A 13,039-nucleotide genomic window follows, 5' to 3' on the forward strand; every position below is an offset into this window, starting at 1 on the left:
AATATTATGGATAGATCTCACAAACATAATATTGAACGAAAGAAGCCAGATATAAGATAAACAGCAAAAGCAAGCCCAACTAATCCATAATTTTCAAGATGGAGTGGCTACCCTTGAGGAGGGAGTGTGGTTTAAGTGACTAAGAGGGAGGTGGCTGCTGGGTACTGGTCGTGTTCCGTTTCATCATCTGCATATTTGTTATATATGGATGTTCAGTCTGTGAAAAGTTGAGCTGTATACCTATCTGTACCTTTCTATATGTGTGTTATACTCCAATATAGAAGTTAAAAACAAACAACAAAACCTTCATTAGTAACCAACAGTTACAAAACTAAATAATTTGGTAAGCCCCAAATTATTCAACAAGTTAACAGCAAAAATAAAAGGAAGTTGAGAATTCAGTATTCTTGGCTTGTAGCTCCTCATTCCATAAGACTAACTCCAATAAGACAGTATCTTCAGATCACAAAGATCTACTGAGATAAAACTGATACGTCTTTCTTCTTGCTGATAGGTTATTTTTCCTTTATTCTTTTTAAACTGCAATTAATTTCTATAGCTCTTTTATCTGACATAGGACATGGGCTGTTTCAGTCATCTTCATTTTCTTGCACACACTAAAACATGGTAACTGAGTGTCTAACAATTCTGTTAGAAGAGGAAAATGACACCTGAAAATGCTTTGGGATCCTTGCACCAAAGCTAAAACAATATTACCTCTATATCCTGTATAGTGTTGTCTGAGTTTATAGAGTAAACTTCTTGACCTGACCTGAATGGATGTTTAAATACAACAAATGGGAGAATCATAGCTCAATATACTTTTGTGAATTAAATTGGACACTTTGGAAACAAACAATGTTCTGCAGCTGGCCTTCCCAATTTAAAACATGTAACTTTTGTAACATTGTGGGAGAGGGAATGCTAGTAGTATCAGATGTCTGGAAGTAAATCTGAACTTAGTGACTTTTGGAAACACTGTTTTTGAGGTTGTTTCCCACCTACATATAACCATTTTTATAAACTGGCTAACCAGGAGTCCAGCTGCAGGAATGTTTGGATGAATTTCTTGTGGTAGGAATTCATCATAAACTTTGTTACTCCCCAAAGACCCTTTTATAGATAGACTAGTTAGTGATGATGATTTAACAATAGCTAAAAATTCCTGATGGAACTAAAACTTTATAAAGCTACAGTGGGGAAAAAAATGTCCATCTCTCTTGATACCATATTAGGTATGACTGAGGCTACAGAAGTGAATGGAATGAGAAATTAGTAAGTCTGATGAAGCTTTCATAGGATAGTGCCAGGATTCTCCTAATCAAAACAACAACGTGCCTGGTAAAAATATACCAGCATAGATTATAAATGGGAAATCATTGAAAATCACCCTGTCTTGGAAGGACAAGAATTATTTTTTTGTGTTTATATAGCAGCAGGCCCCAACCTTTTTGGCACCAGGAACCAGTTTCACGGAAGACAATTTTTCCACAGACTGGAGTTGGGGGTGAGGGTGGGGATAGCAGGGATGGTTTCAGGATGAAACTGTTCCACCTCAGATCATCAGGCATTAGATTCTCACAAGGAGCACACAACCTAGCTCCCTCGCACATGCAGTTCACAATAGGGTTCACGCTCCTATGACAATCTAATGTGGCTGCTGATCTGACAGGAGGCAGAGCTCAGGCAGTAATGCTTGCCCTTCGATGCTCACCTCCTGCTGTGTGGCAGGTTCTTGGCCTGGCGGTTTGGGACCCCTGTTATACAGGATACGAAATTTAAAATGAGGCCTCTGTAATAAAATGAATCTAAGTGGGGACTTAGTCTAGAAAGTAAAACATAAAATCTTTTACACTGTCCTTTACAATATAGCATTTTTCTTTTGGTAAATAACGATTTATAATCAGTAATCAAACTTCCTTCCTGACAATCACAATCTCCGCTTCCCAGTCAGTGATTTTTTTAAGAAACACAGTTTCAGCATGTCGCTCAGGCTGGTCTTGAACTCTGGGCTAAAACAATCTTCCTGCCTCAGTCCTGGGAGGAGCTGGGACTACAGGTGCCAATTTTGCTTTTTAAAAAAATGCGTCCTCAAAATAAGCAGGCACAGAGTTGTTGACAGGAGTCCTTCATCAACCAAGTTAAGCACTGGCTCTCCTATGACTTGTCTGGACCTGTTTGGCTTGAGGCTCATTTGTTTCTCCAGACTATGTAAAGTTGAATTTTAGTCTTTATATTATTTCTACAGTGTATGCCTTCTAACCAGTTTCTATGTGGGGGAAGGAAGAAAGAGGAAAACCAGTCATGGAAAGAGACTGTTAAAAATTAAATTATAGTACATAACCAAATGGAAGAATGATTATGCTACATCTTAATTGCAGAACTGTATTATCTAAAAAGAACCCTTGAGGAAAATGTTAAACTAAGGCTGGCTTCTTCCTGTCATCTAGCATCTTTTTCCATTACCTATTAATGCAAACTCAGAAAATGCAGACTAATTTTCATGGCAGCCTAAGCCAAAATATATGTGTATGTAAATCTAATGCTACTTAAGCCAAAAAGAAGAAAGAGGGGTAAGAAGAGGGGGAAGGGGAGAAGGAAGACAGGGAAGAGGAGGAAAAAAAGGAGGAGAAAGAAGTGTAGGGGCACATGCCTTATCCAAAGCTAAATATTATTTTGATTTTCTAGTTTATTTACTATAGGACAACGCTATAGCTCTCTGAACATAAATGGTTAAGGATTATTCACCATTTTGTATTATATTTCACTCGATTCTACTAATCAGATGGGAGATGCAAAAATCCATTAGTTTAAAAAAATGTAAAGTGGATTATTATACAATATTGGGGGTTAAATCAATATTATGATTATGTAAATCATAAAATTACAGGATTCTTCTATCTGCTTACCTCTGACATATCATGTACCAGCAAGAGAGGAATGCTTATTGTTGTGATGTCATGGGTACAGCAAACTTTCAGTATATTTCGGAGTCCCATAATGGCAGGATCACGAGCAGTGATGTTTCCCGATTTCACATGGTCATCCACACAAAGATGGAAAGCAACATGGATTTCTGAGAGGTTAGAATGCCGTGTAATATAAAATTCCCCTGTGAACAATAAATACAATCATGATTATCAAATGCCTAAGTCACATTCATTAATGGGCTTTATAAATAAGTATAATGGGCAATCAATGTGTTGAACTAGTAGGGGTGTATCACGAACATTTACCGGATTCAGGAAGCAACTGTGATTACTGCTCTTTAATTCTCGGAGAGAAGGTAATGAAAATAAGAGACAATAGCCAATTATGCAATAGGTTCATAAATTGGTATGAAGTGACCACCAAGTAGTAAATAAATCAAATGAGTACTCATCTTTATTTTGATGTAAATGCCTAAGATGTCAAATTAATTAATTAATTAATTAATTTTGAGATGGAGTCTTATTCTGTCACCAAGCTGGAGGGCAGTGGCACAATCTTGGCTCACTGCAACCTCCAATTCCCTGGTTCAAGCAATTCTCCTGCCTCAGCCTCTCGAGTAGCTGGGATTACAGGCATGTGCCATCATGCCCAGCTAATTTTTGTATTTTTAGTAGAGATGGGGTTTCACCATGTTGGCTAGGATGGTCTCCATCTCCCGACCTCATGATCCGCCTGCCTCGGCCTCCCGGAGTGCTGGGATTACAGGCGTGGGCTACCGCGCCCGGCCTAAAATGTCAAATTTAACATGTAAAAAAGGTTACTTGTTTTTTCCATGCCCTAAATCTGCTGTTCCTCATCTCAACTTATGAGACCAATCTGTCCAGTTAGTTGCCCAGGACAGAAAGATAAGTGTCCTTAATTCCTTTGCTTTCCCTCAATGCCTATCACCCCATCCACAATCCAGTCTACCACCAACTATTTTCAGTTCTATCTCCAGAACAGCCCACATCTGAGTATTCCACTTTCATTGGTGTCACCCCAGTTCATGCCACTATAATTTCTCACCTAGGTTTTTGTAACATTCTCTTAATTGATCTCCTTACTCCCTACTTGTCCACCTACAAACCAATTCTTCATGCAGCTATGACTTAAATATATATCATATTATATCTCTCCCCTACTTAAAATCCATACTCTTTATTGTGGTCTAGAACAAGGGTCCCCCATGGACTGGCACCGTCCATCACCTGTTAGGAGCCAGGCTGCATAGCGGGAGGTGAGTGGCAGCAAGTGAGTGAAGCTTCATCTGTATTTACAGCCGCTCCTCACTGCTCACATTACTGCCTGAGCTCCGCCTCCTGTCAGATCAGCGGCAGCATTAGATTCTCACAGGAGCCCGAACCCTACTGTGAACTGCGTATGTGAGGGATCTAGGTTGCGTGCTCCTTATGAGATTCTAATGCCTGATGATCTGTCACTGTCTCCCATCCCCCCCAGATGGGATCATCCAGTTGCAGGAAAACAAGCTCAGGGCTCCCAACTGATTCTATATTACAGCGACTTGTGTAATTATTTCATTAAATATTGCGATGTAATAATAATAGAAATAAAGTACACAATAAATGTAATGCACTTCAATCATCCTCAAACTTCCCCAACACCCGGTCTGTGGAAAAACTGTCTTCCATGAAACTGGTCCCTGGTGCTGGTGCCAAAAAGGTTGGGGACCACTAGTCTAGAAGGCCAAGATGACTTGGACCCTGCATCTCCCTCCAACATCATCTTGTCTCACTCTTTCCTCACTCCAGTTACACATGCTTTTATTTAGTTCTTCAAACATGCAGAGCTTGTTCCCAATTCAGGGCTGCTGCCTGGAGGACTTTTCTCCAAGATTCTCACAGGGCTGACTTCTTTTCATCAATCACATCTCAGATCAAAAGTCACTCCTCAGAAAGGTCTTCCTTGACTATCCTATCTACTAGTGGTCTCCTCCACCCTTTACTCTTTCACCTTATTCGGTTTTATTTTCTTCTTAGCACTGAAATTCTTTTATGTACATATTATGTTAAAGAGACCACTGTGTATGTGCCATAATTATAGGGATTTTATCTTGTTAAATGTTCTATCTTTAGCAAGCAGAACAGCACCTGGCACATAGAAGGTACTCAATAAATATTTGTTGAATGAATGAGTATTTAAGGCTGAATGCTGGAGCAGTCTTTCTCAAACATTAAAATCCATGCTTCCTACCATCACTTTTTTCTGTGTAGCTCTACAAACCAAGAAAAATCTCATCAGCTTGTATTTTCTGTAGTTCCTATCAATATAAAGAAATAAAATAGAAAACATAGAAAGGATATGTTCTTACCAATACACAGACCTCACTGGAAATTCTGATAAGTCCTTCTAGGAAAGGTCTGCGTATCTCTACTCTTCCACTCTTAACCTTTGCCCTCACAAATTCTGCTCGCCCTTGTAGCAACATCATTATCTTAGGATCTACTTGTAAACATACAGTATACTTAAAATACTTAATATACTTTAGCCCTATGGTTAACATTTCAAGTTGCCAGTGTGCATCAGCTGTATCCACAGATGCCTCTGACAGGTCCCAGGCAAAGGTCTTTTTATTTTTTATTTTAACTTGAACAAGATAAAGGAATTAGATAAACAGAGAAGGAAATTAAAGAAAGGACAGCAACAAATATATCACAATAAACTGGATAAAGTGAAAGTAAAAAAGAAAATTGGTGAGGAATAGTTTAGTTATAATTTTCTAGGAAGGCAACAAAAGACACAGACTGTTTATCAGAAACTCAGTGGACTATATGATAAGACAATATCCTTCTGGCCCAGTGAAGTGTATTACCTTCTAAACTGCTACTGATAATTCAGATGATGGAAGTCATAGCTTGAGATATGGGCCATGATCCAGGAGTGTAGCAGGATGACTTAGTGAACAAGTCAGGTGCTCCTAATCCCCAAATTGGCACTGCTTTCTTTGACCTTAAATGACTTGTTTCTTGGCCTAATTTTACCCATTAATAAAATGGGGGCCATGGGGCTGGCAGTATTAATCAAATTAATATGATATAGTAGAAAAAGGACTAGATTGTTAAGAAGATCTGATTTCTAGCACGTTGGCTGAGTGATCTTGGGCAAATCAATTCAACTTATTGATACTCTGTTACTTAGTGTATGAGATGGGAAAAATAATGCTGATTGCTTTCCTTACAAGGTTATTATGAGAATTAGATGACATAAACTGTAAATACTTAGATCACTATTAAGTAAACTACGACTGGCTTACAAGTATATAAATAAAACTGTTTTTCTTTGCAATTTAAAAATTAATTTTTGATTTAGATTTTTTTCATCTACTGTAAACATCCTGGTGGTGTAGGTATACTTTAAATGGAAATTAAGATGCTATTATCTCTAACTGAATACTTTAATATTCCTTTTCTAACTCAGACTTACGATATATCCTCCTGATTTGGTTGTAGTACACAGATAAAGTATACAAATAAGAGAGTCCTTGTTATGTTCTGTGATACAAACACTACTAAGGGTCATCAGAGTGAATTCAATCAGAAACAGGATTGAGAGACTGAACTTCCAGTTGTTAAACAACTTATAGGCTTTTTCCAAAAAAGACTAAGGAAGGAAATACATTAACAACAAAGAGTTATGTTTAAAAAAAAAAACAGACATTGGTTCTTCCAGAGTAGTAATAAGATTGGCAAATTTTAAGAAAGCCACAAAATACGGATGATTTAAATTGTGGATCCATGAAGAGAAATACAATAGATCCTTCACTGAAGGCATTTTTAGATGAAGAGGAGGATGGTTTCCTGTTCCACACAGTGGAGGAAACAGCATGTGGTGATTCTAACATTATCCACCAAGGTGGGATAACTGAAGGTGGGAGGAAATTTCGAGGCTGATGACCACAGGCTAACAGACTGGGCCTGACAAGATGAATACCAGAAACGGGTATAATATTTGTTTAGATTAAATGTAATGTGCTCCAACTGAGTGACAGTGGCTTAGTGTGTAGGTTAATGTGATCTACATGTCAAAGATTTGGGGAAGAAAATGTGAGAAAATCACCTTAGAGGAGAATAAAAACCATCAAGAGATGGCTATTTCTGAAGCTGTAAAATGTACCACTCAGTTAAAAAATTTTATAAAGTGTACAAATAGTCCTTGCTATGCTCTGTGATACAAACACTAAGGGTCATCAGAGTGAATTCAATCAGAAAGAGGATTGAGAGACTGAATTTTCAGTTGTTAAACAACATATTCAAGAATAATAAAGGAAAAAAATGGAAAGCAGAAAAATGTAGGGGAAATGAAAATAAAATAAATGAGATGATCCATTCTCTTTATATTTAAGTTCAACTGTTTATATCTCTGTGTACTATTGTTCATATATCACTTGATTTTAGCTATAAGGCTGAGAAGTGTATAGTTTATATTCAGAGTAAAACTTATTTTTTGGTTTATTTCTTAAGAAACTAAGAGAAGATGGCCGAATAGGAACAGCTCCGGTCTACAGCTCCCAGCGTGAGCAACGCAGAAGACGGGTGATTTCTGCATTTCCATCTGAGGTACCGTGTTCATCTCACTAGGGAGTGCCAGACAGTGGGCGCAGGTCAGTGGGTGAGTGCACTGTGCGCCAGCCGAAGCAGGGGCGAGGCATTGCCTCACTCGGGAAGCGCAAGGGGTCAGGGAGTTCCCTTTCCGGGGGTGACAGACGGCACCTGGAAAATAGGGCCACTCCCACCCAAATACCGTGCTTTTCTGACGGGCTTAGGAAACGGTGCCCCAGGAGAGTATAGCCCGCACCTGGCTCAGAGGGTCCTACGCCCACGGAGTCTCGCTGATTGCTAGCACAGCAGTCTGAGATCAAACAGCAAGTCGGCAGCGAGGCTGGGGAAGGGGCGCCCGCCATTGCCCAGGCTCGCTTAGGTAAACAAAGCAGCCTGGAAGCTTGAACTGGGTGGAGCCCACCACAGCTCAAGGAGGCCTGCCTGCCTCTGTAGGCTCCACCTCTGGGGGCAGGGCACAGACAAACAAAAAGACAGCAGTAACCTCTGCAGACTTAAATGTCCCTGTCTGACAGCTTTGAGGAGAGCAGTGGTTCTCCCAGCACGCAGCTGGAGATCTGAAAACGGGCAGACTGCCTCCTCAAGTGGGTCCCTGACCCCTGACCCCCGAGCAGCCTAACTGGGAGGCACCCCCCAGCAGGGGCAGACTGACACCTCACACGGCTGGCCAGGTACTCCAACAGACCTGCAGCTGAGGGTCCTGTCTGTGAGAAGGAAAACTAACAGAAAGGACATCCACACCAAAAACCCATCTGTACATCACCATCATCAAAGACCAAAAGTAGATAAAACCACAAAGATGGGGAAAAAACAGAGCAGAAAAACTGGAAACTCTAAAAAGCAGAGTACCTCTCCTCCTCCAAAGGAACTCAGTTCCTCACCAGCAACGGAACAAAGCTGGACGGAGAATGACTTTGACGAGCTGAGAGAAGAAGGCTTCAGACGATCAAATTACTCCGAGCTACGGGAGGATATTCAAACCAAAGGCAAAGAAGTTGAAAACTTTGAAAAAAATTTAGAAGAATGTATAACTAGAATAACCAATACAGAGAAGTGCTTAAAGGAGCTGATGGAGCTGAAAACCAAGGCTCGAGAACTACGTGAAGAATGCAGAAGCCTCAGGAGCCGACGCGATCAAATGGAAGAAAGGGTATCAGCCCTGGAAAATGAAATGAATGAAATGAAGCGAGAAGGGAAGTTTAGAGAAAAAAGAATAAAAAGAAACGAGCAAAGCCTCCAAGAAATGTGGGACTATGTGAAAAGACCAAATCTACGTCTGATTGGTGTACCTGAAAGTGACGGGGAGAATGGAAACAAGTTGGAAAACACTCTGCAGGATATTATCCAGGAGAACTTCCCCAATCTAGCAAGGCAGGCCAACATTCAGATTCAGGAAATACAGAGAATGCCACAAAGATACTCCTCGAGAAGAGCAACTCCAAGACACATAATTGTCAGATTCACCAAAGTTGAAATGAAGGAAAAAATGTTAAGGGCAGCCAGAGAGAAAGGTCGGGTTACCCTCAAAGGGAAGCCCATCAGACTAACAGCGGATCTCTCGGCAGAAACCCTACAAGCCAGAAGAGAGTGGGGGCCAATATTCAACATTCTTAAAGAAAAGAATTTTCAACCCAGAATTTCATATCCAGCCAAACTAAGCTTCATAAGTGAAGGAGAAATAAAATACTTTACAGACAAGCAAATGCTGAGAGATTTTGTCACCACCAAGCCTGCCCTAAAAGAGCTCCTGAAGGAAGCGCTAAACATGGAAAGGCACAACCGGTACCAGCCACTGCAAAATCATGCCAAAATGTAAAGACCATCGAGACTAGGAAGAAACTGCATCAACTAACGAGCAAAATAACCAGCTAACATCATAATGACAGGATCAAATTCACACATAACAATATTAACTTTAAATGTAAATGGCCTAAATGCTCCAATTAAAAGACACAGACTGGCAAACTGGATAAAGACTCAAGACCCATCAGTGTGCTGTATTCAGGAAACCCATCTCACGTGCAGAGACACACATAGGCTCAAAATAAAAGGATGGAGGAAGATCTACCAAGCAAATGGAAAACAAAAAAAGGCAGGGGTTGCAATCCTAGTCTCTGATAAAACAGACTTTAAACCAACAAAGATCAAAAGAGACAAAGAAGGCCATTACATAATGGTAAAGGGATTAATTCAACAAGAAGAGCTAACTATCCTAAATATATATGCACCCAATACAGGAGCACCCAGATTCATAAAGCAAGTCCTGAGTGACCTACAAAGAGACTTAGACTCCCACACATTAATAATGGGAGACTTTAACACCCCACTGTCAACATTAGGCAGATCAACGAGACAGAAAGTCAACAAGGATACCCAGGAATTGAACTCAGCTCTGCACCAAGCGGACCTAATAGACATCTACAGAACTCTCCACCCCAAATCAACAGAATATACGTTTTTTCAGCACCACACCACACCTATTCCAAAATTGACCACATACTTGGAAGTAAGGCTCTCCTCAATAAATGTAAAAGAACAGAAATTATAACAAACTATCTCTCAGATCACAGTGCAATCAAGCTAGAACTCAGGATTAAGAATCTCACTCAAAACTGCTCAACTACGTGGAAACTGAACAACCTGCTCCTGAATGACTACTGGGTACATAATGAAATGAAGGCAGAAATAAAGATGTTCTTTGAAACCAACGAGAACCAAGACACAACATACCAGAATCTCTGGGATGCATTCAAAGCAGTGTGTAGAGGGAAATTTATAGCACTAAATGCCCACAAGAGAAAGCAGGAAAGATCTAAAATTGACACCCTAACATCAGAATTAAAAGAACTAGAAAAGCAAGAGCAAACACATTCAAAAGCTAGCAGAAGGCAAGAAATAACTAAAATCAGAGCAGAACTGAAGGAAATAGAGACACAAAAAACCCTTCAAAAAATCAATGAATCCAGGAGCTGGTTTTTTGAAAGGATCAACAAAATTGATAGACCGCTAGCAAGATTAATAAAGAAAAAAAGAGAGAAGAATCAAATAGATGCAATAAAAAATGATGAAGGGGATATCACCACCGATCCCACAGAAATACAAACTACCATCAGAGAATATTACAAACACCTCTACGCAAATAAACTAGAAAATCTAGAAGAAATGGATAAATTCCTCAACACATACACCCTCCCAAGACTAAACCAGGAAGAAGTTGAATCTCTGAATAGACCAATAACAGGAGCTGAAATTGTGGCAATAATCAATAGCTTACCAACCAAAAAAAGTCCAGGACCAGATGGGTTCACAGCCGAATTCTACCAGAGGTACAAGGAGGAGCTGGTACCATTCCTTCTGAAACTATTCCAATCAATAGAAAAAGAGGGAATCCTCCCTAACTCATTTTATGAGGCCAGCATCATCCTGATACCAAAGCCTGGCAGAGACACAACCAAAAAAGAGAATTTTAGACCAATATCCTTGATGAACACTGATGCAAAAATCCTCAATAAAATACTGGCAAACCGAATCCAGCAGCACATCAAAAAGCTTATCCACCATGATCAAGTGGGCTTCATCCCTGGGATGCAAGGCTGGTTCAATATACGCAAATCAATAAATGTAATCCAGCATATAAACAGAACCAAAGACAAAAACCACATGATTATCTCAATAGATGCAGAAAAGGCCTTTGACAAAATTCAACAACCCTTCATGCTAAAAACTCTCAATAAATTAGGTATTGATGGGACGTATCTCAAAATAATAAGAGCTATCTATGACAAACCCACAGCCAATATCATACTGAATGGGCAAAAACTGGAAGCATTCCCTTTGAAAACTGGCACAAGACAGGGATGCCCTCTCTCACCACTTCTATTCAACATAGTGTTGGAAGTTCTGGCCAGGGCAATTAGGCAGAAGGAAATCAAGGGTATTCAATTAGGAAAAGAGGAAGTCAAATTGTCCCTGTTTGCAGATGACATGATTGTATATCTAGAAAACCCCATTGTCTCAGCCCAAAATCTCCTTAAGCGGATAAGCAACTTCAGCAAAGTCTCAGGATACAAAATCAATGTACAAAAATCACAAGCATTCTTATACATCAATAACAGACAAACAGAGAGCCAAATCATGAGTGAACTCCCATTCACAATTGCTTCAAAGAGAATAAAATACCTAGGAATCCAACTTACAAGGGATGTGAAGGACCTCTTCAAGGAGAACTACAAACCACTGCTCAAGGAAATAAAAGAGGATACAAACAAATGGAAGAACATTCCATGCTCATGGGTAGGAAGAATCAATATCGTGAAAATGGCCATCCTTCCCAAGGTAATTTACAGATTCAATGCCATCCCCATCAAGCTACCAATGACTTTCTTCACAGAATTGGAAAAAACTACTTTAAAGTTCATATGGAACCAAAAAAGAGCCCGCATCGCCAAGTCAATCCTAAGCCAAAAGAACAAAGCTGGAGGCATCACACTACCTGACTTCAAACTATACTACAAGGCTACAGTAACCAAAACAGCATGGTACTGGTACCAAAACAGAGATATAGATCAATGCAACAGAACAGAGCCCTCAGAAATAATGCCACATATCTACAACTATCTGATCTTTGACAAACCTGAGAAAAACAAGAAATGGGGAGAGGATTCCCTATTTAATAAATGGTGCTGGCAAAACTGGCTAGCCATATGTAGAAAGCTGAAACTGGATCCCTTCCTTACACCTTATACAAAAATCAATTCAAGATGGATTAAAGACTTAAATGTTAGACCTAAAACCATAAAAACCCTAGAAGAAAACCTAGGCATTACCATTCAGGACACAGGCATGGGCAAGGACTTCATGTCTAAAACACCAAAAGCAATGGCAACAAGAGCCAAAATTGACAAATGGGATCTAATTAAACTCAAGAGCTTCTGCACAGCAAAGGAAACTACCATCAAAGTGAACAGGCAACCTACAAAATGGGAGAAAATTTTCACAACCTACTCATCTGACAAAGGGCTAATATCCAGAATCTACAATGAACTCCAACAAATTGACAAGAAAAAAACAAACAACCCCATCAAAAAGTGGGCGAAGGACATGAACAGACACTTCTCAAAAGAAGACATTTATGCAGCCAAAAAACACATGAAAAAATGCTCACCATCACTGGCCATCAGAGAAATGCAAATCCAAACCATAATGAGATACCATCTCACACCAGTTAGAATAGCAATCATTAAAAAGTCAGGAAACAACAGGTGCTGGAGAGGATGTGGAGAAATAGGAATACTTTTACACTGTTGGTGGGACTGTAAACTAGTTCAACCCTTGTGGAAGTCAGTGTGGCGATTCCTCAGGGATCTAGAACTAGAAATTCCATTCGACCCAGCCATCCCATTACTGGGTATATACCCAAAGGACTATAAATCATGCTCCTATAAAGACACATGCACACGTATGTTTATTGCGGCATTATTCACAATAGCAAAGAC

General features: G+C 39.8%; 1 protein-coding gene across 4 annotated transcripts in view; it reads right to left on the reverse strand.

The window, feature by feature from the left end:
- FERRY3 (FERRY endosomal RAB5 effector complex subunit 3) overlaps positions 1–13,039 on the reverse strand; it is a 52,844-nt gene that overhangs the window by 11,753 nt on the left and 28,052 nt on the right. For all 4 annotated transcript variants that reach the window (XM_054444705.2, XM_054444706.2, XM_063672341.1 and 1 more), the window contains one exon: positions 2,910–3,112. In XM_054444705.2, coding sequence (XP_054300680.1) covers positions 2,910–3,112 — 203 coding nt within the window. The remainder of the gene's footprint in view (positions 1–2,909; positions 3,113–13,039) is intronic.

Source organism: Pongo pygmaeus, chromosome 10, assembly GCF_028885625.2.
Source record: "Pongo pygmaeus isolate AG05252 chromosome 10, NHGRI_mPonPyg2-v2.0_pri, whole genome shotgun sequence".
NCBI lineage: Eukaryota > Metazoa > Chordata > Mammalia > Primates > Hominidae > Pongo > Pongo pygmaeus.